Source organism: Wyeomyia smithii, chromosome 2, assembly GCF_029784165.1.
Source record: "Wyeomyia smithii strain HCP4-BCI-WySm-NY-G18 chromosome 2, ASM2978416v1, whole genome shotgun sequence".
NCBI classification, from domain to species: Eukaryota; Metazoa; Arthropoda; class Insecta; order Diptera; family Culicidae; genus Wyeomyia; species Wyeomyia smithii.
This window is the reverse complement of record NC_073695.1, coordinates 143,191,687-143,219,060: the sequence shown is the minus strand read 5'-3', so window position 1 is coordinate 143,219,060 and position 27,374 is coordinate 143,191,687. Positions and strand designations below refer to the sequence as shown.

The following is a 27,374-nucleotide window of genomic DNA, read 5'->3' as shown; positions in this document are numbered from 1 at the left end:
TATATAAATATATTATATATTATATATATATATATAAATATATTATATATATATATATATATATATATATAAATATATTTATATATATATATATATAAATATATTTATATATATATATATATATAATATATTTATATATATATATATATATATATAAATATATTTATATATATATATATAAATATATTTATATATATATATATATATATATATATAAATATATTTATATATATATATATATAAATATATTTATATATATATATATATATATATATATATATATATATATATATATATATATATATATATATATATATATATATATATATATATATATATATATATATATATATATTTCGATTTCGACCAAAACTTGTGAGTCGATGTATTTCGAGCCGGAACTTAGAAGTACAAAGTGTTGTTCCGATTGGTGAACCCGTCGGTCAATGGGACTGCCTCCACAGGTGATATTGACATATCATTTTGAAGGGTTTTAGATGTAGAATCGAACTGTGCGAACAATTTTTTCTACTGTGTTGTCAACATTGCATTTTTTTCGATTCAAAACTTAATTTGCAATTTCTTAAAATACCCCCCCTTCGATTTCGATTTTGACCACGTCAATGTGTTTAGCAGACGATTTTACATAGGAATAACTTATCAGCAAAAAACAAAATTTAGCGTCCCAGAGATACAGCATTTTCAAAATTGCAAGATTTTGGATTTTGTCTATATATGACATCGTGATATGTAACATGTTACACGTAATATAACACGAAAAATGTAAGAAGCAAAATATTATGTAACATGTAACATGTTGTGTTACATGTAATGTTACACGTGACATCTCACATGTTTTTTTTTTTTTTTTTTAAGGTGGCGGGGAAATCTGCAAACAGACACCTGAGAAGAGAACTCAGGGTGTGGGGATGAGACTAGGGGAGAGATGCTGGGGTAGTTACACTCGCCCAGACACCTACTGATCCCTGTCCCGACCCACTAAAACCCCTCCAGTCTCCAGCCCTGGTCTTCCCGGAACGACGGTTAAGTATTACGTCGGGGAGTGGCTTTTGTGCGTGATGCACCCTCTTTACTCTTATAACCTCCTAGCTAACTACCTGGAGACTGGTAATTAGCTACCACTGGCGTGTTGGTGGTTGACCCGCCACACACGTTGCAGCTCCAAAACAATCTGAGAGGCGGCCGCACAGACCGCGTTCCAGATGTCCGGGTCGTCACACATCCTCCGGACTAGATTGTCCGGAGTAGTGCCAGGCCCGCTCACAGCCATCATGTTGCTCTCCGCTCTTGCGAAACGGGGGCATACGAAGAAGACATGCTCAGCAGTCTCATCCTCCTCCACGCACTCGGGGCACATGTGGGACACCGCGTGTCCGAACCTGTGCAGATATTGCCTGAAACAACCATGGCCTGACAGGATTTGTGTCAGGTGGAAGTTCACTTCACCATGTCGTCTCCCGACCCAGCCGGATATCTCCGGTATGAGTCGGTGCGTCCATCTGCCCTTTGTGGAGTTGGACCATTCCCGCTGCCAGCGGAGCATCGAGAATGACCTTCTGGTACCTCGTATGCCCCTTGTGTCACGTTGGTCGAAACACTCTCTGTCCTCCTTGATGGCGATGCTGATAGGCATCATGCCGGACAAGACACAGATTGCATCGTATGACACCGTACGATACGCACTCGCAACTCTCAGGCACATGAGCCTGTAGGTACTTTCCAGTTTACCACGGTAACTGTTAGTACCTAGCGCTCTGGACCACACTGGCCCACCATACCTAAGTATGGACGAAACCACGCTGGCAAGAAGTTTACGCTTGCTGCCATAAACCGCTGAGCTATTGGACATCATTCGAGATAGTGCTGCAATAGCCGATGAGGCCCTCTTACAGGCATAGTCGACGTGACTCCCGAACGTGAGCTTGTCGTCCACCATAACCCCCAAGAGCTTCAGGGATCGCTTCGAGGTGATGGTGCAGTCTCCGACTCTGACCACCGCCTGTTGCTCCGATTTAAGGTTGTTCACAACCGTGACCTCCGTCTTATGATGCGCGAGCTCCAGTTTCCAGGAGCGCATCCAGTCCTCGACCTTGCGTATACAGTGCGCGGCCGTCAACTCGACCTCCTCGATAGACTCGCCGTAAACCTTCAGCGTTATGTCGTCTGCAAAGCCGACGATCACAACCCCTACAGGGAACTTGAGTTTCAACACTCCGTCATACATGACATTCCACAACACCGGGCCCAGGATAGAACCTTGCGTAACTCCTGCGGTAATTGGGACGCACTTCTGACCCTCCCCCGTGTCGTAAACAAGTACTCGATTCTGGAAATAATTTTCCAGAATCTCGTACAGCGACACCGGTACATGGATGCTCCTGAGCGCGAGCGCTATGGAGTCCCAACTGGCACTATTGAACGCATTCTTCACGTCGAGCGTGACGATTGCGCAATAGCGTATTCCCCTTCTCTTGCGCTGGATTGCTACCTCCGCCGTCTTGATGACGGAAGAGATTGTGTCCAGCGTGGACCTGCCCTTCCCGAAGCCGAACTGGTTACTTGCCAGATCGTGTACACCCTCCGTGTACCTCACCAGTCTGTTGAGGATGATCCTCTCAAGCACCTTGCCCGCGGTGTCCAGCAGGCAGATAGGCCTATATGCCGATGGGTCCCCTGGCGGTTTCCCAGCCTTCGGCAATAAGACCAGTCTCTGCCGCTTCCACCTGTCCGGAAAGAGACAGTCATCCAGGCACCTCTGCATGACTGCCCTGAACAGCCCGGGGGCCGTTTTTATCGCCAGCCTGATCGCCAGGTTAGGGATACCATCCGGTCCCGGTGCCTTGCTCACCTTTAGGGATTTGGCGATCACGATGAGTTCCTCATTCGTAACCCTTGCCTCCTCTCCTGTCTCGACACGGCTGTCGTCGCTCATGGATTGGATGCTCGGCAGGTTGGCCGACCATCTCTGGTCTATGTCTGAGATACTGGAACGTCGGACGTGAGACTCGACTGCCGGAGGCCAAGGACTTGGCTCGTGGCGTGGAAAGAGTCCCTCGATGATACGCTCCAGCATCGCTGGTGATCGCTCTGCAGGCGCCAGCGCGCCTTTAGTCTTGGCCATTACAATCCTGTAGGCGTCACCCCACGGATTTGTATTGGCACTCGCACATAGCCTATCGAAGCAGGCCCTCTTGCTGGCCTTTATCGCACTCTTTAGCATCGATCTTGCCGAACTGAATGCTGCGCGGCGCTCTGTCCTCTCTTCTTCGTTTCGCGCACGCTGCATCCTCCGTCTTGCACGGAGGCACGCACTGCGAAGGTCGGCTATCGCGTCCGTCCACCAGTAAACCGGTGGCTTTCCATTCCTAGGTTGGCGAGTCCTAGGCATGGTGGCGTCGCACGCCCGCGATAGCATAGCAACTAGTTGGTCAGCAGTCGGGCGGAGCCAACTGCCCCCCTCGCGCTCCCTTCTCATTGCCTCTTCGAATACCTCGGCATCAAAGTGCGATGTCTTCCACCCGCGAACGGTCGGAGTGTTGGCTCTACCCGTCGCTTGCCGCCTCTCGTTGTTGTCTACACTATAACAGACCGCCTGGTGGTCGCTATTAGTGTAGCCATCGTCTACCCTCCAGTTCTTGATCAGTCCTGGGCTGGAGAACGTCACGTCGATGATGGACTCCGCACCATTTCTGCTAAATGTACTTTTGTTCCCAACGTTGGCCAGATCTAGGTTGAGCTTTGCAAAAGCCCCCAACAGGATCTGGCCCCTCTGGTTCGTGAAGCGACTTCCCCACTCAACAGCCCAAGCGTTGAAGTCGCCCGCCACCACCAACGGCGTTAGGCCCGTTAGCTCCATGGATAGGAGGTCGACCATCTGGGTGAACCTTTCGGTAGACCAACGTGGCGGAGCAGAGCAACTGCAGTAGAACACTCCGTTTACCTTAGCAACTACGTACCTTTCTTCTGAGGTTGAGACAACCTCCTGAACCGGGAACTTGCTCGTCGTACATATGGCCGCCAAACTGGACTTATCCGCAACCCAGTTACCGTTTCCGGGAGGGATGCGGTAGGGATCCGATATGACGGCGATGTCCGACAACGACTCAGTGGCTGCTTGGTGTAGCAGCTGATGAGCCGCGAAGCAATGGTTCAGGTTCAGTTGCGTCACCCTTACGCCCGTGGTTTCGCAGCCGGCTTATCGGCTGGGCACCTGGGGCCTCCCATAAAGTGTTTGACGTCCCGTTTCCCGGAACATACCATGCACTTGGGAGACTCCACACAGTCCTTTGCTTTATGGCCTGCACCTCCACATCGCCTGCACAGCTGGCTCCTATTGGGCCCCTTGCAGGTCCAGGACTTATGTCCTCCCTCGAAGCACCGGAAGCAAATGTCTGGTTGCTGTAGTATGCCCAGAGGACATACAGACCAGCCGACCTTTAACTTGCCCTCTTTCAGGGCCAGGTTAGCGTCCGCCGACGGTAGTCGGAAGGTAGCTATCTGGGTCCCCGCCGGACCTTTGCGGAGGCGGATTGACTCCTTAGCCACCTCCACCCCGCACTTCGCTTTTAGGGTTTGTGCAATGTCGCACCCCTCAGTGATTTCGTCCAGATTTTTAAGCTGGAGAGTCACTTCTGAGGTGAGTGCCCGCACTTGCACCTCCTTCCCTAGGACCTTTTCAGCTACCGTTTTGTAGGTAGCCCCCTTGTTCTTGGCGTCCTTCCGGAGCTCAAGTATCATCTCGCCAGTGCGAGATCGGCGGATACTCCGCACATCCGCCCCCAGATCCTTGAGCTGGGTTTCCCCCCTCATCTTCTTCAAGACTTCTGAGTACTTCGACCCATCCGTCTTGAGTATGAGGGCATCACCCCTACTCCGCGCCGTTTTGACCTTTTTTGGTCCTCTGGCCGCTCCGCCATCATGTCGCGTCGCACCTTCCCGACGCTTCCTACCCTCTACGGTAGTCCAAGGGTTGCCCGTAGCCTCCACCTGTGCCTTTTCCGCGGTGGAGTAGCACGACCAATCGTTTCTTGGTGTTCCCGGGGGCCGTTTCCCCCGGGGACTGCCTCGTTCGCTTAGCGACCTGCCCCGTGGAGCAGACCGACGCGAACGAGGGGGCGTCTGTCTGCACCTCTTTAGATGCAGTCGCCCTCCCGGTCCTGGCCGCTTGCTCGGCCGCCTTCACCCGAGCTACGAGTTCTTCGTGCTCCTCTCTAGCTTCATCAATGGTGCTCCGAAGCAGAAGGAGGCTCTGCTTCAGGTCGCCAGCGATGTTTCGCCTGTTCGCCAAGAACTCGATTATGGCATCGAGTTGTTCAGACAGCGCCGCCACTCTTGGCCGCGTGTCCATACACCTTTCGACGGCCTTGACTAGCAAGGGACCGTCTACCGAGATGTCTGGTGTGGACACCGACGGATTCGCCGTTTTTCCACCTCCAGACTTCGCCGCATCCGTCTCCGCCTTCTTCTGCGGAGACCGCTGGATGCCACCTCGTGCGAAGGGATTTGGTAACCCCTCCGCACCCGTCTCTTTTGTTTTTGAGTTCAACATTTTTGTTTATTGGGTCCCCCTACCAGCCGCTATCCTTATCCATAATGGAGTAGTCGCCTAAATGGTCCCAAGGTAGTCTATGCCGGAGCAGTGAGGCCATGGCTAGGGGCGGCTGCCATAGCGCCTTATGGGCAACTATGACACCCCCGACCGGCGCAAGACAGGAAAAGACATCTGATCCTACTCCTGCCGGGCTCCCACCAGGCAATGGACTCGGAACGTACTGGAAGGCCTGCCAGGTTTTACGGGACGGAGACCCCTGCACCGGTTGTAATCCCGCCGTTTCAAGCCATTATCACACGACATTATTAAGGGAGCTCGGCGCAGGTGCCAGCCCAAAATCATGGTACGAAAACGAAATCCGACTCTTATCCTATAGTGATGCGACCAGTTGCCGTAATTGGGAACATTACTGGCATCAGTCCCAATGGGCGGTATAGTGCATTTGGGTGGTGGGAGCGGCACTACTCGCTCCGTCGGAGCTGCTTCCGGCCAGTGTGGCTTTTGCGAGAATTCAGCGGCCCAGTGCCTGAATCTCGCCACGACCTAGGCTAGCTCCCGCTGATGGTCCGGGACTGCTTGCTAGCAGTGAGCACTTCCGTGGCCTTCGGTAATCGCCAATTACCGACCCGTGGTGGCATTCAGCTCTGACATCTCACATGTGACATACTATATGTATCATATAACATGTGACACTAGCCATTTTAGACGAGTCACCGTCATTTTCTTTGTCATTCACCAGGTTTGTGTACATAAACCACTCTGTTCCTAAACGATTCAATGATTCCAGTGAATATATATATATATGTATGAAGTCAGAGTTTTCTATGTACATTGGTGAGATAAAATCACTTGTTTCGCAAAGAAACTGTTAATTTTATGTATTCCCATGTTAAAATACTTCATGACCTTTATATTAGGACATTTTGTTTGAAAGAATCCGTTGAACAGAATTTTATTCAGAGATTTTTGGAAAATTGCTTCTCCTAAAAAATTTGCTCGATGGCACATAGACCACTCTGTTCCCCAACGGCTCATATAACGACTCCGTTTAATTTTTTATAGTTTTATATTCTGTTTATTTATATTCTGTTCATTTATATTCTGATTCACATGTATGTAGTTAACAGACATTCTATTTTTCAGCAGGATTCGCAGCCCATATGAGAGAACACATTGCCTCACAGAATACTGTTTGTGTTTGTACGACTAAAAATAATGTAAATCAGTCTAATATAAGCATATCTTCTAATAATATCTACACAAAATCAATTATCTCTACTGCGTCGACTAACAACCTAACACAATTCACTTGCTGTGAATGCTGTTGCTGCAACTGCGTTGATGCTCTAGCAAGTGGAGTTAATAAGATGAGCATAAATAACACAAACGTACGAAAAATTACAACTAAACCACTTAGTCCCCAAACTACGAGTGAGGATTTCAAGATATATCTAGCAAACATCCAGTTCCTACAAAACGCTTCGAACCTACTTTCACAAGATTATATTCAAAATCTACGGTATATCTTTGAAAAGAGTTACTATAGATCTAAGATAGCTGAAGATCACTTGTTACCATTTGTTAAAAATAAATTTCCTAATTTGACTACAGTTCACGATGTATTGAGCCAAGGGTCCGTAAAATTCTCCAAGAGCACTGTTTCGGAGTCAGCAGATACTGATGAAGATATATTGACAGATGAGGAACAAAAAAAAATGATTCTTAAGATTCATCAAGAATTTTGGGATCTGCCTACCAACTACCAAGAGAAGCCGATGGTTTTTGGATCGCAATCCAAAAATCGCTATAGAACAGTTTTACCTAACGAAAATTCCAGGCTAATCCTCGAAGCGGAATTTGGAATGATGAATGAACCCTATATTAATGCAAATTTAATAAAGGTATAACTTTATCATATTACATACTAAATTCTTAGCCTTATTTTTGTTCCAGGGACCGGATTATATGAATAATAATTATATTGCGACTCAAGGACCGATGAATAATACAATATATGAATTTTGGTTAATGGTGTACCAAAATATAACGAAAACAGCAATTCAGCATGGCGTGAAGATATTAGAAGTTGAACAAAAAATTGTTATGCTTACTGATTTTGTTGAAAATAATAGGCAGAAGTGCTCAATTTATTTTCCTCTTCAGTGCAATGAAGCGTTATTATTTAGTAACACAATGAATTTTGATTCAAAACTTTATTCAAGTAGTTATACTACTATCGTTGAGGAGACTCTGGCTAACTTGGAAACAACAGTATTTACACCAACTATCTTTGAAAATTATTTTTTAATTACCAACTTGGGTATATGTCATAAAAATGGATACACCATGCGCAAATTATTAGTACTTTATGGGTATCAACGAAAATGCGAAATGCTGGAGAGCCGCAATGCCTTTATTGTTTATCACTATTGGTTTCCAGATTGGCCAGATCATCGCTCCCCAGATGACATAGATGTTTTATTGGATATGAGTTTAGATATACTAGATCGAGATTGCTCTATAAATTTTAAGAATAATACAAATATTACAATGTCGAACAAAATTTGTACTTTACCAATTATACATTGTTCTGCAGGTATCGGAAGAACGGGTTGCTTACTTGCTATTCTTAACGGACTAAGCCAAATGCGTCTTTCCTTTAACAACAGCAGAGCCGAAATAGAATATTCAAATGATTTTGGAGTGAACTCTATGTTAGTCACGGCGACAGTTGACGAAGACCAACAACCGTCTTTGGTTTGGAAAAAACGTGGAGGAGTCTGTGTCGATATACTTGGAATTGTATGCAACCTGAGACTTCAGAGAGGTGGTATGGTTCAGAATTCTGAGCAATATGAGTTGATTCATAGAGCATTATGTCTATATTTGCAAAAGCTAGGTGTTTAGTTTCGAAGAATAACTTTTGGTTAATTAGAAAAGGAATCGTGTATTTGTGAATAATTTGCCAAAGAACAAAACAAGTACAAGCATAAAAGAAGTAAAACAATCTGCTTCAGTATCAGAGACGAGATTATATTGAATTTATTCATTGTGCAATATTAACGTATAATTGCAACATATGAAAAAAAAAACAGAAAACGATTGCATTGTCTTTTGCAGTTTAACGATTATTATATACTACTTGTATTGAAAGTTGCGTTCCATTATTAAAGAAAAGAATTCATTTTGGAAAAGACCTTCTAAAATTTGTCATGTTTAACAGTATTAAAAGGGTTTATTCCGGAAGCATATTGACGTCTCCCATATAAGGTAAATGTACCCTATTTCTGGGGCCTCTCTGGTTCTGTCAAATTAGGCTAAATATGTATAAAACGCCCCCCCGGGGCATAACGCCCCATTCCATTTATTCGGAAACACACAAAAAATAAGACATGCGACTATTGGGAATCCGTAGCGGGTCATAGGACCAACCTTCTGTGCAAGTTTGATAATTGTCACTAGCAGCAAAAACTAAACAAAAGTCAATTTTGATTTGAGCTGCTTCAGATCTAATTTCTTGCAGCGTTCCCGTAACGTTTTTTCACTAGCGTATAAAGTTTATTACCTGGCATTTGAACTTATTTTAATTCAAAACTAGGTAAAAGAAGGTCAGTGAACTCCAAGGGTTTCGGATCAGAGGGCAACGAACTGTATCAAGAATCTTCTGCCGCTCGAGCCCAGCTCAGCGGTATTTATTTGCATTGCTTTCGCGCGTGTTGGTAAACACGCTGTATGTTTTACATAATAAAAATTCTGATCGGCCTTAGCCTTTGACTTGGTCTTTTTCTGTACACCACAATTCTTCCTCTTTTGCATTTTGAATACATTTACAATGCAAATAATTAAAAAAATATAATTAAGATAATTTTTGTATTAAATTTGAATTGCGTTCTTTAACGCTCTAATTTGTAAAACTTGTTACATAATAATAATTCCATTTCCAAATTGTGTCCATTGACACATATTACAATTCTAATTTTCTGCATGTGTCCATTGACACTCTCATTTATAATACATTTTTTTGTAAAAAATACTTATAGATATAATTGTTTGATTATTTGAAATTCAATTTTTTCAATTTGAATTTGAATTTTTCAGATAGCTAGATAGATTGACACCGATATCTTTTTCTAACCATTTTATTTTATTTTCAGATAGTGCCCGTTGACACCTATATCTTTTCATTAACAATTAATTTTTTTTTAATTTGTGTCCTTTGACACACATCACCGAAATCGTTCACATTAGCTTTTTAATGTTCATTTTTTTTTGTTTTACCTTCATGTTCTCTCTTCTGTACTTAATTCTTTCTGACCTTCTTGGAGCCGATGATCCTGCTGCGCTATTAGTGCCATCATCCATCCGCAACCTCTTAAGGTCATTCTCTAATACTTCGTCAGAGAAACCAAAGAACTCGCAACCTGAAGTGGATCTTTCACGTTTGCAGGCCCTCCTGCACGGAACAGTCAAATTATGCCTTACACTAGATGTTTTCGGGAACTTCAATTGCTCGCGATGCGCCTTTAGCACCATGTTTCCGAAACTGATCTGGAAAATTGTAGGAGAACACTGTTTAATAAATTTGGCTTCTACCCATCTGGAAGAGTCTTTAATATTATGATTTCTGTACCAAATGTTATCTCCTAACTTCAATTGAGCAATTGGATCAACCAAATTTGTTTGCTTAAAACTAAGAATATCACAGATTGTTATTTTTTTATCATCAAAAGAATCATTAATCTTTGGTTTGTCAATTTTCTTTGGATTAATCAAATCCAATAAAATCTTTGGTGTATACGTAAATATTTTCTCTGATGGAAAAGTCCCATCCCTTGGCAAGCAAGAATATCTATAATTTATCAGAAACAAGTTAATCTGATCCTCCGTATCCATCTGCCTAACATCTTCATCAAACAGGAACCTTTTGAACACTTCCTTGACAATCCTTACCGACCTTTCGGCTTGCCCATTACTAGAGGGATTGTAAGGAGGGCTTTTCATTACTACTATTCCTTGCCTTACCAAAAATGATACAAAAACAGACGAATTGAAGGGTGGACCACCATCCGTCACCACCACATCCGGAAGACCAAATCTTGCAAAAAGAGAAACAAATTTCCTAATAATCTTGCTTGCATAAGTTCCATAACGCATCCATTCTACTTCGATCCATTTAAAATAACTGTCAACAATGAGCAAAAATATCTTTTGACCGAAATAAAAATAAATCGGCATGTATTCTACTAAACGGACGAACCGAAGGAACCCAATGCGTTTGTGTCTTGCTTTTGGGAACTATTGCCATCTTATTACACGATACACATGCTTGGACGAAAGCCTCTATAGCTGCGTTGATGTCAAACCAGTACACAGACCTACGAGCCATCTGCTTCATTTTCACGAGACCTGAATGGTTTACATGTAACAGTTTTAAATTATCTCTATGCCTGCTTCTTGGAATAACAACTCTGTCCTGGAAGATCAGACACCCGTCAATCAGTTCTAAGTCGTGTCTATTAGAGTGGACATTTAATAATTCCTTGTCTATCTTCTCAGGCCAACCATTCTGATAGTAATTGATAATTCGTTGTAAAAACACATCACGACTCGTTTCCTTAGCAATCTTGGTATAAATTACGGGAACTTCCTGAGAAAAATTTATGCTTTTAACGAATTCTCTGTCATATTCTTCAGGAGTACCTAAGTCAAGAGGAAAACGCGAGCAAAAATCTGCATTACCCATTTGAGCAGACGGTCTGTAAAGTCATAAATTGACAGCTCCAAAATATACCGTTGTAATCTAGTTACATAAATCGCGTTTTTACCAGATCTCCCAAAGATTCCAACCAAAGGTTTATGATCTGTGTACACCGTAAAACTCTGACATATAAAAATTTGTGAAATTTTTTGATTGTTCTTACTAAAGCCAAAGCCTCTAAATGTAGGATCGGGTAAGAACGTTGTGCTTTGTTCAAAGAGAAAGAAGTGAAACAAACTTGTTTTTCTACACCGTTAACCATGTGCGCCATAATTCCACCTAGTCCATATCCTGAAGCCTTTTTGCTATTAACAAAAGCCTCTCATTTTCTATCCCACTCAAATTTTACGTCTTTTTTAAGTAGTTGATACAGACAAAAAAGTTTAGAGGACAAATGTGGAACAAATTTGCCATAATAATTAACTAGGCCCAAAAAGGCTTTTAGTTACGTAACATTCTTTGGGGTGGCTGCTTTACTAATGGTGGAAATTTTATCAGGACTAGGAAGCAACCCCTTATCAGTTATAATGTGTCCCAAATAAGGCAAATTTGATACGAAAAATGAACACTTTTTCCAGTTCACCTTAATGTTTGCCTTGTTTAGTCGATCCAATACGGTATAAAGTTTTTTATGACAATCATCTAAATCAACTCCTGCAATTAAAACATTATCAAGGTAAACCGAAACATTCTCTAAACCAGCCAAAACCTGCTCCATTACCTGTTGAAAAATTGCCGCGCTAGACGATGCTCCCTGGGGTAAACGATTATAAGTAAACAAACCCTTAATAGTATTGATTACTACAAATCTCCTGGAGTTCTTTGACAAGGCCAACTGAGTATATGCGCCTTCAAGGTCAAGAGAACAAAACACCTTACACCCAGAAAGCTTGGCGAACAAATCCTGTGCTTCGGGAAGCGGATATGTGTTGGGAATGATTGATTTATTTATAGACACCTTACAGTCGATACCCATCCTAATCTCCTGATTTTTTCATCACTACTACTACAGGGGAGGCCCACTCACTAGTCTTAACTGGTGTTTTACTTTTTTGTTGTTCTAACATCTCTAAATGCTCTATGACCTTATCTTGCAACCTGTGTGGCACATCATAAGCCCTTTTAAATATAGGTGTATCCTCTTTCAGCACCAAATCTGCCTCGTACCCAACAATAGAAGATGAAAAATCTTTAAGAAAAACATGAGGATATTGCCTTTTAATATTTGAAATTGTTTTATCCCTCTGGTTTATGGTACCAACATTGTTTATGGCGGAAAATTTTTTAAAGGATTTTCTCCAATCAGAATAAAACACATCCACTTGCTGCGCCCTAACACATCCAACCAGCTGCGCCCTAACAAAGGAAGAAAATCATTCTGACTGTCTAAAATAATCAATTCCAAACATCAACCAATGCTTTGCCCAAAACCGATAATTCAGCCCCTTTTACAACGACCAACTTCTTTTCACATTTTTCTAATGGTAAATCAAAAAATTTTGCATATAAACGTTTTCCCATAAGAGTGATTGACGAACCACAGTCAACCTCCATTTTAACAAAACGATTTTGAATTTTTACATCAATCAAACAGGGCTCATTAAAATTTGTTTTGTTTGAAACCATCATACATGTGAATTCACCTGAGTCATCTGAAGAATCGTCCAACATTGGCTTGAATCTGCTAAACAATTGTTCCAAGTTAGATTCAGCGCTAGTGCCTGGTTGCGGCTCATCGGCAAAACGAACAGATGGTTTGCGTTGACTGTTGATGTATTTGAAGCATCTCTTCCAAATATGTCCTGGTTTTCCACAAAAATAGCAAGAGACTACGGGTTTGTTGTATTTATATTTTTTTGATCTGCTTCTACTTCTATCTCTGTTATTACTCCTGCTTCTATTTCTCATGTGAAAACCTGACCTACTTCTACTTCTGCTTCTATTTCTACCATTTCGTTCGTTCAAATATTCATCTCGATCCTGCCAACTCCCAATTTACTAACATACGCTCCGCCGAAGCCAACGTCAAATTTTCTTCGCTTAACATTTTCTGCTCCTTATTGAAAAAACCCATCAAAAGCTTGTCCCTAAACGCTGTATCCTTAAATTCTCCAAACTCACAGAAATCCGCTTGGAGCTTAACAGCCAAAACAAAATTTTCTGCGGACTCATCCTTCCCTTGAACGCGACTATAAAATTTAAATCGTTGTAAAGATCTGATTCTTTTTCATCAAAACGTTCTTTTAATTTCTTAATTATCTCAGCGTATTGCAAGGTGGATAAGTCTCTCGCCGGATACAGCAGTTTGAGTTCCTCAAACACTGCTGGTCCGCTAAGCGTTATAAATAAAGCTTTCTGTGAGCTCTCCGGTACATTATTGTACTGAAAGACGAACCCTAACCGCTCAACATAATTGGTGAATGAAGTACCAGGGATGAGGGCTCAATCGAACCGACAATGTTCGAAGCCATTTCAACCAAATCTGCAGCACTAATGAAAAGTAGAGTTACCCTAACGAATCACAAAAGAGAAAAAAAGAATCGCTTACCAGAGTCGATGTAAATTACCAAACCTTTTCACGCTCTCCGTTAACGATCGGGATAGTGTTGTATGCTGTAGAATCGGAGCAGGAGCGCAAAGCAGAACCGAAGTAGACAAATCTCCCGTAGAACCTTTAGCACACGCTCTCCAGTCGATCCTGCTTACACCGTTGCCGTAATGATTTAGTACTGGCACTCAATGCACTTTGAGCAACACAGCGGATAAGTAATGAAACTAAGATGAAACTTCTCCCGCTGGAGGAACACAGTGAATTAAATGATTTTTTTTTAAATTGCTTTTATACACACACTTTCTTTTCCTTTTAATACTTTTCAAATCACTTTTTTCTTAAAACCTTCGCTTTCTTTTCGTTTCATTTGCACTATATTTTTGCCTTCGCAATTAAGAGCAAGTTCGCGAGAGGCGCAACCGCATGTTGTTTTGATGTTCTCCGATTGGGATGAAATTTTCAGCATTTGTTTGTCCTTGTGTTCAAGGTAGGAAGTTTTGCAAAATTTCATTTTTTTCATTGAGGTTAAGTGGGGTAAAACGGCCATTGAAAATGATATGTCCAAAAACGTCCAAATTCTAAAAAGTGCAATAACTCCTGCTACGCATGGTAACAATATAGGGTAAAGAGGTAAATTGACGAAAAAAAGCGCATTTTTCTTTTAAAAATTGTCAATTTTCAGGGTCATCCTACTCTTTTCAACATCGCTAGAAAAAATTTCTGAATATGGCGTTTTGTAGAGCAACTCAAGAGCTTTGATGTCATGTAGAACCCAAGTGTGCCAAATGGGGTAAAACGGCCCTAGAAGGTTTTTTTTTCAAAAAACTGTCAAAATCACTAGAATCACTTTAGTTCCTGCTAGACTTAAAAGATTTTACTTAAAATTTGGATTATCACTGTACCTTACCAGAACTACCTACTTCACCAGAAGATACGCAATTTGGGGTAAAACGTTCCTTGAAGATTTTTTTTTTCGAAAAATGCCGTCAAAATCACCAAAACTGCAATAACTCGGGTTAGACTTGATAAATTTACTGAAATTTTAGATTATAACTCTAGTTAGATACGAACTTAAGGGTAAGATGACAAAAGTGACAAATAGATTTACATGACGAAAAAAAATATATTTTTCTTGGAAAATACTTGGCGATTTTCAGGGTGCTATTTCCTCAACAAAAAACAGTCCAAAACCCGAAGTTAGCATTTTACAAAACAACTAAAGAGCTAGTATTTGATATCAATTCCAGATGCATCATTTAAAAACTGACTAAAAAGGACTGAACTTTTTTTTGACTTTTTCACTAGGTTTCAAGAAAAGCATCAAACCCTGTAAAAGACAATATCGATGAGACGGTTGCTGAAAGACTGCAATATTTCGAGTTTTGTTTAAGCAAATGAAGTAAGTTATGGTTTGAGTTTCATGTTGTTCATCTTTTTAATTTTATTGTTTTTAAATTTAATTTAAATCTATTTAATTTGATTATTTTTAACTTTATTGTCATCGGTCTCATTCTTAGCTTTTTCCTGAGTGTTGGCCAAAAAAATCATGTTACTCTGGTTGCTGTTGTATCAACAAAAATGAACAATCATTTTGAAAAATCACGACTTCGAACATTAATGCTTAACGATTTTTACTCATGATGTTCTTCAACGTTCATCAAAGCACCATCTTCCTTTACGCTAAGTTTTGCATACATAACTATTGCAGAGAATCGTGCAAATAACGATTTTATTTGCTCCACGGATAAGTAGGTACTCGGTTGGAATTATTTATTTTCGCGACCATCATGTCGATAATATCTTTTACCTTGTTTGAAGCTTTTCGTGAAGTCAAGGAAAATTATAGTCCTTTTTAGTCACTTCCCAAAAGATGCATCTGGATATTATGCCAAATAAAAGCTTTGTATTAGTTTATCAAATGCTAACTTCTGGTTCTGGACCTTTTCTGTAGAGAAAATAGCACCCTGAAAATCGCTAAGTATTTCTCAAGAAAAATGTTTATTTCTGTTATGAAAATCTATTTGTCATTTTTGTCATCTTGCCTTTAAGTTCGTATTAACTTAGAGTAATTATCTAAATTTTCAGTAAATCTATCGAGTCTAACCCGAGTTCTTGCAGTATTGGTGATTTTGACGGCATTTTTCGAAAAAAAAATCTTCAAGGAACGTTTTACCCCAAATTGCGTATCTTCTGGTGAAGTAGGTAGCTCTGGTAAGGTACAGCGATAATCCAAATTTTTAGTAAAATATTTTAAGTCTAGCAGAAATTACAGTGATCATAGTGATTTTGACGGTTTTTAAAAAAAAACTTTCTAGGGCCGTTTTACCCCATTTGGCACACTTGGCTTATACATGACATCAAAGCTCTTGAGTTGCTCTACAAAACGCCATATTCAGATATTTTTTCTAGCGATGTTGAAAAGAGTAGGATGACCCTGAAAATTTACAAATTTTAAAAGAAAAATGCGTTTTTTTCGTCAATTTCTCTTTACCCTATATTGTTACCATGCGTTTTGAAGTACTTTTAGTGTAGAATAATACCACAAATTTTTAGAAAAATCCATCAAGTCTAGCAGGAGTTATTGCACTTTTTAGTATTTGGACGTTTTTGGACAAAACATTTTCAAGGGCCGTTTTACCCCACTTAACCTCAAAGAAGAATTGAAATTTTGCAAAACTTTATACCTTGAATAGACAAACAAACGCTGAAAATTTCAGCCCAATCGGAGAACATCAAAACAACGTCCCTCAGAAAGGCGGTTGCGGCTCTCGCGAACTGGCTCTTAACATCGAGACCTTCGCATTCACACTATTTAAAAGACCTTTGCCTTCGCACTTTTTTCCCTCAGAGTATCACACTTTTTTTATTCTTTTCACTAAAATTAGCACCGTTGTGCCCGAATTTTTCTAAAAATTTTCAACAACTGAACTTTTCGTCCCCTTTTTCCTTCTATAAAATCACTTACGGCCGTTGCCGTGCCTCGCAAATATCAAACAAATTCAAACTTTTGCGTGCCTTTGCACAACTAATCAGCAATTTCACTAACTTTTCAAATTTTTGCACACGCGTACCAAATTGACTTCGTCGCCAATTTTAATATATCACAACTAGGTAAAAGAAGGTCAGTGAACTCCAAGGATTTCGGATCAGAGATCAACGAACTGTATAAAGAATCTTCTGCCGCTCGAGCTCAGCTCAGCGGTATTTATTTGCATTGCTTTCGCGCGTGTTGGTAAACACGCTGTACGTTTCACATAATCAATATTCTAATCGGCCTTAGCCTTTGACTTGGTTTTTATCTGTACACCACACTAATATATCTCAAATGAACCTCTAAGTAGCTGTATCTAGTAAAGAAACGATAAAAATTGTATAATTTGCTTTCTGCTACATTACAGCTCCGGGCAATATGCCCCACCGCTAGCCGGGCTGATTTGTTCACAGCTTTAGCGTTCGCTTCTGAGACTTCAAGTGCTGTTTCACTTCGCGTGCTGAGCTGCCAAATGAAGCTACTGCATGGGGCATATTATACTGCATCTGGGGCGTTTTGCCCCGCTAGATTGAAAAGCTTGCAATTTTGTCGTATTTTTTAATAAAATTATGGCGTTTTTGTGTAACAGTAATTACAAAACAAAATAATAGCAGTGCATTCCAACAAAATAGTGTATCCAACTGCATGAACGACCCAAGCAGCACTTGCAACATGTTTTCAAATGAGACTACTCAATATTTGTTGTTTTAAAACCTTTTTAACGGTGCAAGAAACTTTTTCGGTTACTCCGAAGAAATATAAAAGAACTGAGCAACATTTTGTTATTTACGTGTATCATTCTCGTAACTGAAAACTAGAAATTGCTCAATAGTTTTCTACAATCTATTTCCAACTGCATATTTCATGATGCTTTTAAATAACGATAATGTCACATTATGTTACACATTGTTGTTTCACAAACGTTTTCTTCTAAGGAAAGCAAACTAGTGATGAAAATGTATAGCAACATCTTGTTGAACCATATATTTGCTAAAATTACTGTGTGGTAAAACAGCCATCTCTAATATAAACGAATGATAAATGATTATTGTTGGAAATATGGTTTTGTTATTCCATATTACGAATGATTAACACTGCAAATCCACTGAGCAAGGTTTGATGAACTATCGTTTCTCAAAACATTGTTTATAATTTGGCGAGTTTGAATCATAAAATTTCTTTTACAACACTTTATAAAAGGCGCGTGAATAATTACGAAGTAAAAACATTTTTTGCACGTTAAATTTTGAATCGCAGGTAGAATTACATACCTATCAGAAGCGTAAGTAGAGAAAAAGTTCGATATATTTGAGGTGTTTTATAATGTATGTAGTTATATTAAACTTCGCGACACCATCACCGAAGAGTAATAACAGTAAAGGTAAACAAACTTAACTTTATTTCTCCCTATACTGCAGCGGCTATCGATGCAGATGATGGTTCATATAGCACTGTTAGTTGCATATAGGCTCCACCTCCTGCGCTTTTTCGGTTATTTACAAGTTGAATAAAAGTAACGGATGCGATTTATTACAATCTTTGAATGCTGCATTGAGAGTTGCATTTGCTTCATTGCAACAATGCGTGCTGCTTGGGGATTTGTTGCTTGTGATGAACATAGCTAAAATATTGACGATGTTCCTTAGGGGGGGCGTATTATACCTTTTTACCCTAGATGAATGCTTGAACAGTTTTTGAAAGGGATGGATTGACTTTTTGTTGAAGTTGGAAGTGGTAATCATAGAAGGTAATCCTAGTAACAAGTTTGTTAGATTCCATCAAAAATGAAAATTTCAATCATTCGTTAATAAACTCTCGTCCTATAAAGGTGCAAGTTCTTCCCAATTCAAACTACTGTTTTTATTCTACCACATACCAAGAGGTTATGGACGCGCAGAGAACCGGCACATGGGATCCCACAGTTTTCCGGTTCCGGATTCGAGAATTGGAAGCTCAGAGTCGAGAAGCTTCTGAAGTCAGCTGGATTGCTGGATGCGATAAAGAAGGACGCACCAGTCGAAGTAGCTGAAGCAAGAAAGTTTCAAGAAATGGACGACCAAGCAACGAATATGATCATTTCCTTCACCCATGATGATTTACTAGATTTGATCCGCGAAAAAGAAACGGTCAAGGAAGTTGGGACCACAGCTCGCAAAACTCAAAATGGATGAAGATGGATCAATCAAGGACCATTTGAAGATTTTCGACGAGCTCATCCGGAAACTAAAGTCAGCCGGGGCGAAGCTGGAAAAGGCGATCTCGTTTTGCAGCTCTTCGTAACTCTCCCGGAATCATACGACCCGTTATTCACCGCGTTAGAACCTTGAAGAGGATAAGTTGACCCTTGATATCGTTCGAGAAAGGTTGCTGGCAGAAGATATGTAGAAATCTGACCAGATGAAGATATGTAGAAATCTGACCAGATGACAACAAAACCCCGGAAGTTCTCAGGTAAATGTAATCGAAGCAACAAGGAAGGACACATGGCCAAGGACTGTCGCAGCAAGATCCACGGGGAAGCAAACGTTGCAAGTGGCGAAAGAGCTATTGAAAATGTCGGAAAAGCTGTGGCGTTCATGGGTGGCAGAGCATCTGAAAGTAACGTTGAAAGAAAAATAAACTTCAAGCTGGATTCTGGAGCTAGAGATCACCTAGTGAACCAGAAGGAATGTTTTGTGGCTCTTGAAAGAATGACGAAACCCGTCATCATCTTCGTTGCTAAGGAACAATAATGGAATTCTTATTATCTATATTGGAGACTTATTACATGGTGTCAGCAGTAGGATTCGGAAAAAACCCGTAGCGCGAATTGTGGTACAGTTTCGGAAATATTTATCGAGGAGGTCGCCTATCGGCGAAAAACGAGCTGCATCGCTCAGAATTGAAGTAAGGTGTGAATACCCAGAACAAAAGAATAGAAGCGAAAAGCGCGTGTGTGAGTGTAATTAGTACATACACGAAAAGTTCTAGAACGTTCACTGAAACAAACGGCTAAGCAAAACGAGTTCCACAACGTGAATTGAAAAGCATAGAAAGTGCGTTATCGATCATGGATCGATTGCCACCTACTTTGGATTGTTCCAACTTGGCAAAAGAGTGGCCGAAATGGAAACAGCAGTTGAATATATACCTTATTGCCACCAACAAGCACACGGAACCGGAGCGAAATAAAATTGCCTTGTTTTTGTGGCTAATCGGTGAACGGGGAGTCGAAATTTACAATACTTTGTTTCCAAACAATGGTGATGTCCAAAGTATGTTTGGTGCAGACGTCGGAAACAACATTATTCAAAATGCCGCTGCTGCGGAAGATGTCAATGTTGCTGCTGCTGAAGGTGTCAATGCCGCTGCTGCGGAAGGTGTCAATGCTACTGCTGCTGAGGGTGTCAATGTCGCTGGTAATGTTGCCGATGGTGGTGTTGTTGAACAAATACCGCGTACAGTGGTGCAAGTAATTGAAGCATTCGACGCATACTGTTTACCTCGCAAAAATACTGCCATGGAAGCCTTCAAGTATAACATGATCGTTCAAAAGGAAAAGCAACCATTTGCGGATTTCGAGACAGCCCTACGAACACAACTGGCATACTGTGAGTACCTTTGCAAGTCATGCCATACATCATACGCTGACCGGATGTTAAGAGACAGAATTATCGTCGGTGTACAAGACAAAAAGTTACAGCTCAAACTACTGGACGGAAAGGATGAGCCTTTGGCAAAGATCGTGGAAACATGCAAAATATATGAAGCGGCTAATGAAAGCAAGCAACTTTTGGAACAAAAAGGTCAACATGTTGAAGTGCACACAATAGAGAAATCACACGAAAAGGAAAAAAGTGACGACGCAGTGAAATATGTTATGGCAATAAAGACACCGCTGTGCTACAATTGCGGACAACCATACAACGGACGTCATCGACAGTACTGCCCCGCCAGGAATGTGATTTGTGACGATTGTGGCCGCCGAGGACATTTTAAAAGGTTAGTAAGTCATCCAAGATGGGGTTCGACCGTAGCAGTGGAGGAAAGTCATCGGAAAAACTGAAGCACGGTAACAGCCGTAAACCGGTTCACTTTTTGAACTGGGCTGATGCAGGTAATGGAAATTTAGTAGATTTGAGTCAGGTTGAGGAAAGGTCACATTACCTTACTACAATTAATTATAGAATAAACTCAAACACATATGATGGAGGAACGCACGTATGGTGGATTAAACGGTATCTTGTTCGTGGGCAGCCAATACAATTTAAGTTGGATACTGGAGCAGATGTTAACTGCGTGCCTTTGAAGTACATTAATTAATTAAAAGTTCCTGTCATTACTAATACTTCGGTAAACGTGATTGATTACAGTTCGAATAAGATCAATGTCCATGGTTAGATGAACTCTCATGCGTTGACCCGAACAAACAGACTACTCATGTGGCGAAATTTTTGGTCGTTGATAATGGTTTTGAACCACTGCTAGGGTTGAGTTCATGTATTGACTTCGGGTTGATAAAAAGATTGAATACTATTCAATCGTTAGTACAATTCCCACCCAAACTTGAATCATTTGTCAAGGAAAACAATGATATATTCGAAGTTCTGGGCAAGTTTCCTGGCACTTGTCACATCGTATTGAAAGAAAACGCAACTCCCTGCCTGCATTATAAGAAACGTATTCCGCTCAGTTTGCATAATCGCCTAAAAAAGGAAATTCGTTCAATGGTAGAACAAGGAGTTATAAGCCCGGTTGACTATCCCAACGACTGGGTTAATAACATGCAAATTGTTGAAAAACCAAATGGTTCGTTGCGTATTTGCTTGGACCCTAAACCATTGAACGCATGTATTAAATGGGAACATTTTTTGATACCAAAAGCTGAAGATATCCTTAGCCGTTTATCTGGGAATAGCATCTTTACTGTTTTGGATCTTCGCAGCGGATTTTGGCAGATGGAGCTGGATAGGCAAAGCTCAGATTTTACAACATTTATGACACCATTTGGCCGATATCGCTGGAACCGAGTACCATTTGGTATATGTAGCGCCGCTGAAATGTTTCAAAAGCGCATGGTCCAGGTATTTGGTGATATACCTGGAGTTGAAGTATATTTTGACGACTTGTTAATTGCGGGCAAAGATGAATGTGAACATGACAAAATTCTGGCGGCAGTACTCGATCGTGCAAGGAACAACAATATAAGATTCAACTCATCTAAGACTCAGTATCGATGTAATAAAGTAAAATTCATGGGCTATCATAACTAAGGATCATGTTGAACCTGATTCGTCTTATGTTAAGGCCATACTTGATATGCCAAACCCGAGAAACAAGTCTGATGTTCTTAGGCTGTTGGAATTGTTTAAATACTTGGGAAATTCATTTCAAACCTGTCTCAACGCACGGTAGCGCTACGTAAAATATCTCGGAATGATGTTGAGTGGAAGTGGTCGGCGGATCATGATCGTGAAGTTCAAGATGTCATGAAGTCTCTATCTACCTCACCTGTGCTGGCCATTCATTACTGTTCTTTTTGAATATAACTCCGTCACCAATCCTCAAAATCGGCAAATTATTCGCTGAACGATCATAACAACATTTTTGTTTGTTCCGTTTATTGTCTAGCTTACGCCTAATATCTTCTTCATTAAAGTTGACACGGGTGAGAAGTGTTGTCTTAATTGGTAAATGAGTTTTCAATTTCAGCAGTTTTTCTGGCCTGGAATGTCAAACGATATTATTGAGTTGGTTAAAAGCTCTATGAATATGCTGGTTGCGATTATTTGGTGGTTATGGATTCCTATTCAGGTTTTGTTATTTCGGAGACATTACAACAGAAATCAGCTTGCAGTGTTATTAAAACTCTAGATCTCATCTCATCGATACGGATATCCAACCCAAATCAGGTGCGATAATATGCCATTCAACTCAAAAGCCTTCGAGGATTACGCCAATAAATGCAACGTGAAGTTCGTGTTCTCGAGCCCGCGGTTTCCTCAGAGCAACGGGTTGGCGAAAAAAGGCGTTGCTATAGCTAAAAATATTCTAAAGAGATGTCTTGAAGTGAACGAACGTGAATGCTTCCGCTATCGTCTTCTAGAGTATAATACGACAACGGTCGCCAGCACAGGTTTTACACCATCCCAACTGTTATTTGGTCGCCAATTGAAAACTCATTAACCAATTAAGACAATACTTCTCACCCGTGTCAACTTTAATGAAGAAGATATTAGGCGTAGGCTAGACATTAAACGAAACAAACAAAAATGCTATTATGATCGTTCATCGAATAATTTGCCGATTTTGAGGATTGGTGACGGAGTTATATTCAAAAAGATCAGTAATGAATGGCACTATGGGCAAATTACGCGTAACGTTACTGATCGATCATACATCATTAAAGATGATCATGGAAACTACTTTCGACGAAATCTAAGATTCATCGCTAAGTCTCAGAATGAAGGATTTGATCCGAGTGAAGCACTGTATGAGGATCACTTGCGACAATCTCTCGATCAAAGAGATAAACAGGTAGAAGAACAAGAGGCTCCATCAGTGCAAAAGGATGTATATCGTCCAAATCATCAACAAGTTCCCGAAGATGTTAGTGTACCAACCGGCCATTCACCGAACGCATCAACTCTTGGTTCACCGAATTCATCCACATATTATGACGCTCAATTGGAGAACTCTGATTCCATCGAAGAATTTAATTTGCCCCTGAGTTCTGAAGCTCGTTCAACGCCACGTCCCACGTTCAATGCACCTACGCTTGCCGAATCAAGCATTCCGTATAGAACACGTAGTGGTAGGACAGTTAAACCGCCTCAGAGGTATGAATTTGATTAGGTTGATAGTTTAGTAAAAAAAAAAAGAAAAGAAAGCGTGTAATATATTGCAGCTCTAGCAACACTGCTTAAAACTATACTCTATAGACTATACGAACAGTCATGTTAAATAATTTAGTGTACCATTGACCACTGAACAATGTAGATCACGCAAATAAATGGAATTCTTATTATCTCTATTGGAGACTTATTACAGTGTTTGGCCAATCACGCCAAGCGCCTGGGATGGCTCTCGGTACTTCATCTCTTTTACTGACGATTTCACGCACTTCGCAGTCATTTTCATGATGAAGTTGAGATGTGGACAAAACATAAACCAGATATGAGTATTTGGTTGCAAGGCATATTACCGATTCTTGCACAGCAACGCAAGAAACTAGATGCGAAAAGTAAGTTATCGGTAATGGTTGGTTATGCACCTAATGGATACATACTGTGGAACATGAAGACCCAGCGCTTGTTCGTGGCATAAGACGTAAAATTCGATGAGGACAGTTTTCCGTACATGTCCAAGACTAAGGCAAGCCCTGAGCCTCCGTTGATTGTTTTTAAATTAAATTAGTTTATTTGACACGGCACGATACATTTTCTGTTCAGATGTCTTGAAGTGAACGAACGTGAATGCTTCCGCTATCGTCTTCTAGAGTATAATACGACAACGGTCGCCAGCACAGGTTTTACACCATCCCAACTGTTATTTGGTCGCCAATTGAAAACTCATTTACCAATTAAGACAATACTTCTCACCCGTGTCAACTTTAATGAAGAAGATATTAGGCGTAGGCTAGACATTAAACGAAACAAACAAAAATGCTATTATGATCGTTCATCGAATAATTTGCCGATTTTGAGGATTGGTGACGGAGTTATATTCAAAAAGAACAGTAATGAATGGCACTATGGGTAAATTACGCGTAACGTTACTGATCGATCATACATCATTAAAGATGATCATGGAAACTACTTTCGACGAAATCGAAGATTCATCGCTAAGTCTCAGAATCAAGGATTTGATCCGAGTGAAGCACTGTATGAGGATCACTTGCGACAATCTCTCGATCAAAGAGATAAACAGGTAGAAGAACAAGAGGCTCCATCAGTGCAAAAGGATGTATATCATCCAAATCATCTACAAGTTCCCGAAGATGTTAGTGTACCAACCGGCCATTCACCGAACGCATCAACTGTTGGCTCACCGAATTCATCCACATATTATGACGCTCAATTGGAGAACTCTGATTCCATCGAAGAATTTAATTTGCCCCTGAGTTCTGAAGCTCGTTCAACGCCACGTCCCACGTTCAATGCACCTACGCTTGCCGAATCAAGCATTCCGTATAGAACACGTAGTGGTAGGATAGTTAAACCGCCTCAGAGGTATGAATGGGCAGAGCTGAATGCCACCACGGGTCGGTAATTGGCGATTACCGAAGGCCACGGAAGTGCTCACTGCTAGCAAGCAGTCCCGGACCACCAGCGGGAGCTAGCTTAGGTCGTGGCGAGATTCAGGCACTGGGCCGCTGAATTCTCGCAAAAGCCACACTGGCCGGAAGCAGCTCCGACGGAGCGAGTAGTGCCGCTCCCACCACCCAAATGCACTATACCGCCCATTGGGACTGATGCCAGTAATGTTCCCAATTACGGCAACTGGTCGCATCACTATAGGATAAGAGTCGGATTTCGTTTTCGTACCATGATTTTGGGCTGGCACCTGCGCCGAGCTCCCTTAGTAATGTCGTGTGATAACGGCTTGAAACGGCGAGATTACAACCGGTGCAGGGGTCTCCGTCCCGTAAAACCTGGCAGGCCTTCCAGTACGTTCCGAGTCCATTGCCTGGTGGGAGCCCGGCAGGAGTAGGATCAGATGTCTTTTCCTGTCTTGCGCCGGTCGGGGGTGTCATAGTTGCCCATAAGGCGCTATGGCAGCCGCCCCTAGCCATGGCCTCACTGCTCCGGCATAGACTACCTTGGGACCATTTAGGCGACTACTCCATTATGGATAAGGATAGCGGCTGGAAGGGGGACCCAATAAACGAAAATGTTGAACTCAAAAACAAAAGAGACGGGTGCGGAGGGGTTACCAAATCCCTTCGCACGAGGTGGCATCCAGCGGTCTCCGCAGAAGAAGGCGGAGACGGATGCGGCGAAGTCTGGAGGTGGAAAAACGGCGAATCCGTCGGTGTCCACACCAGACATCTCGGTAGACGGTCCCTTGCTAGTCAAGGCCGTCGAAAGGTGTATGGACACGCGGCCAAGAGTGGCGGCGCTGTCTGAACAACTCGATGCCATAATCGAGTTCTTGGCGAACAGGCGAAACATCGCTGGCGACCTGAAGCAGAGCCTCCTTCTGCTTCGGAGCACCATTGATGAAGCTAGAGAGGAGCACGAAGAACTCGTAGCTCGGGTGAAGGCGGCCGAGCAAGCGGCCAGGACCGGGAGGGCGACTGCATCTAAAGAGGTGCAGACAGACGCCCCCTCGTTCGCGTCGGTCTGCTCCACGGGGCAGGTCGCTAAGCGAACGAGGCAGTCCCCGGGGGAAACGGCCCCCGGGAACACCAAGAAACGATTGGTCGTGCTACTCCCACGGGAACACACGCCAACCGGTTCAAGGTCCACCGCGGAAAAGGCACAGGTGGAGGCTACGGGCAACCCTTGGACTACCGTAGAGGGTAGGAAGCGTCGGGAAGGTGCGACGCGACATGATGGCGGAGCGGCCAGAGGACCAAAAAAGGTCAAAACGGCGCGGAGTAGGGGTGATGCCCTCATACTCAAGACGGATGGGTCGAAGTACTCAGAAGTCTTGAAGAAGATGAGGGGGGAAACCCAGCTCAAGGATCTGGGGGCGGATGTGCGGAGTATCCGCCGATCTCGCACTGGCGAGATGATACTTGAGCTCCGGAAGGACGCCAAGAACAAGGGGGCTACCTACAAAACGGTAGCTGAAAAGGTCCTAGGGAAGGAGGTGCAAGTGCGGGCACTCACCTCAGAAGTGACTCTCCAGCTTAAAAACCTGGACGAAATCACTGAGGGGTGCGACATTGCACAAGCCCTAAAAGCGAAGTGCGGGGTGGAGGTGGCTAAGGAGTCAATCCGCCTCCGCAAAGGTCCGGCGGGGACCCAGATAGCTACCTTCCGACTATCGTCGGCGGACGCTAACCTGGCCCTGAAAGAGGGCAAGTTGAAGGTCGGCTGGTCTGTATGTCCTCTGGGAATACTACAGCAACCAGACATTTGCTTCCGGTGCTTCGAGGGCGGACATAAGTCCTGGACCTGCAAGGGGCCCGATAGGAGCCAGCTGTGCAGGCGATGTGGAGGTGCAGGCCATAAAGCAAAGGACTGTGTGGAGTCTCCCAAGTGCATGGTATGTTCCGGGAAACGGGACGCCAAACACTTTATGGGAGGCCCCAGGTGCCCAGCCGGTAAGCCGGCTGCGAAACCACGGGCGTAAGGGTGACGCAACTGAACCTGAACCATTGCTTCGCGGCTCAGCAGCTGCTACACCAAGCAGCCTCTGAGTCGTTGTCGGACATCGCCGTCATATCGGATCCCTACCGCATCCCTCCCGGAAACGGTAACTGGGTTGCGGATAAGTCCAGTTTGGCGGCCATATGTACGACGAGCAAGTTCCC

The 27,374-nt window shown here is 42.3% G+C and overlaps 1 protein-coding gene across 1 annotated transcript; it reads left to right on the top strand.

The window, feature by feature from the left end:
* The first annotated feature begins 2,359 nt into the window (after positions 1-2,359).
* On the top strand, positions 2,360-8,725 carry LOC129720005 (uncharacterized). The gene is made up of 3 exons (XM_055671415.1): positions 2,360-2,677; positions 6,700-7,473; positions 7,526-8,725. Exons 1-3 carry the CDS (start codon positions 2,390-2,392, stop codon positions 8,477-8,479), a joined length of 2,016 nt encoding a protein of 671 aa, XP_055527390.1. The 5' UTR covers positions 2,360-2,389; the 3' UTR covers positions 8,480-8,725.
* Positions 8,726-27,374: the final 18,649 nt, after the last annotated feature.

Coding starts and splice junctions, on each gene's coding strand:
- LOC129720005 (XM_055671415.1), top strand. CDS start 2,390: ATGGATGCTCCTGAGCGCGAGCGCTATGGAGTCCCAACTGGCACTATT. Junction 2,678..6,699: donor TCCAGCAGGCAGATAGGCCT/ATATGCCGATGG, acceptor TGTAGTTAACAG/ACATTCTATTTTTCAGCAGG. Junction 7,474..7,525: donor TTAATGCAAATTTAATAAAG/GTATAACTTTAT, acceptor TTTTTGTTCCAG/GGACCGGATTATATGAATAA.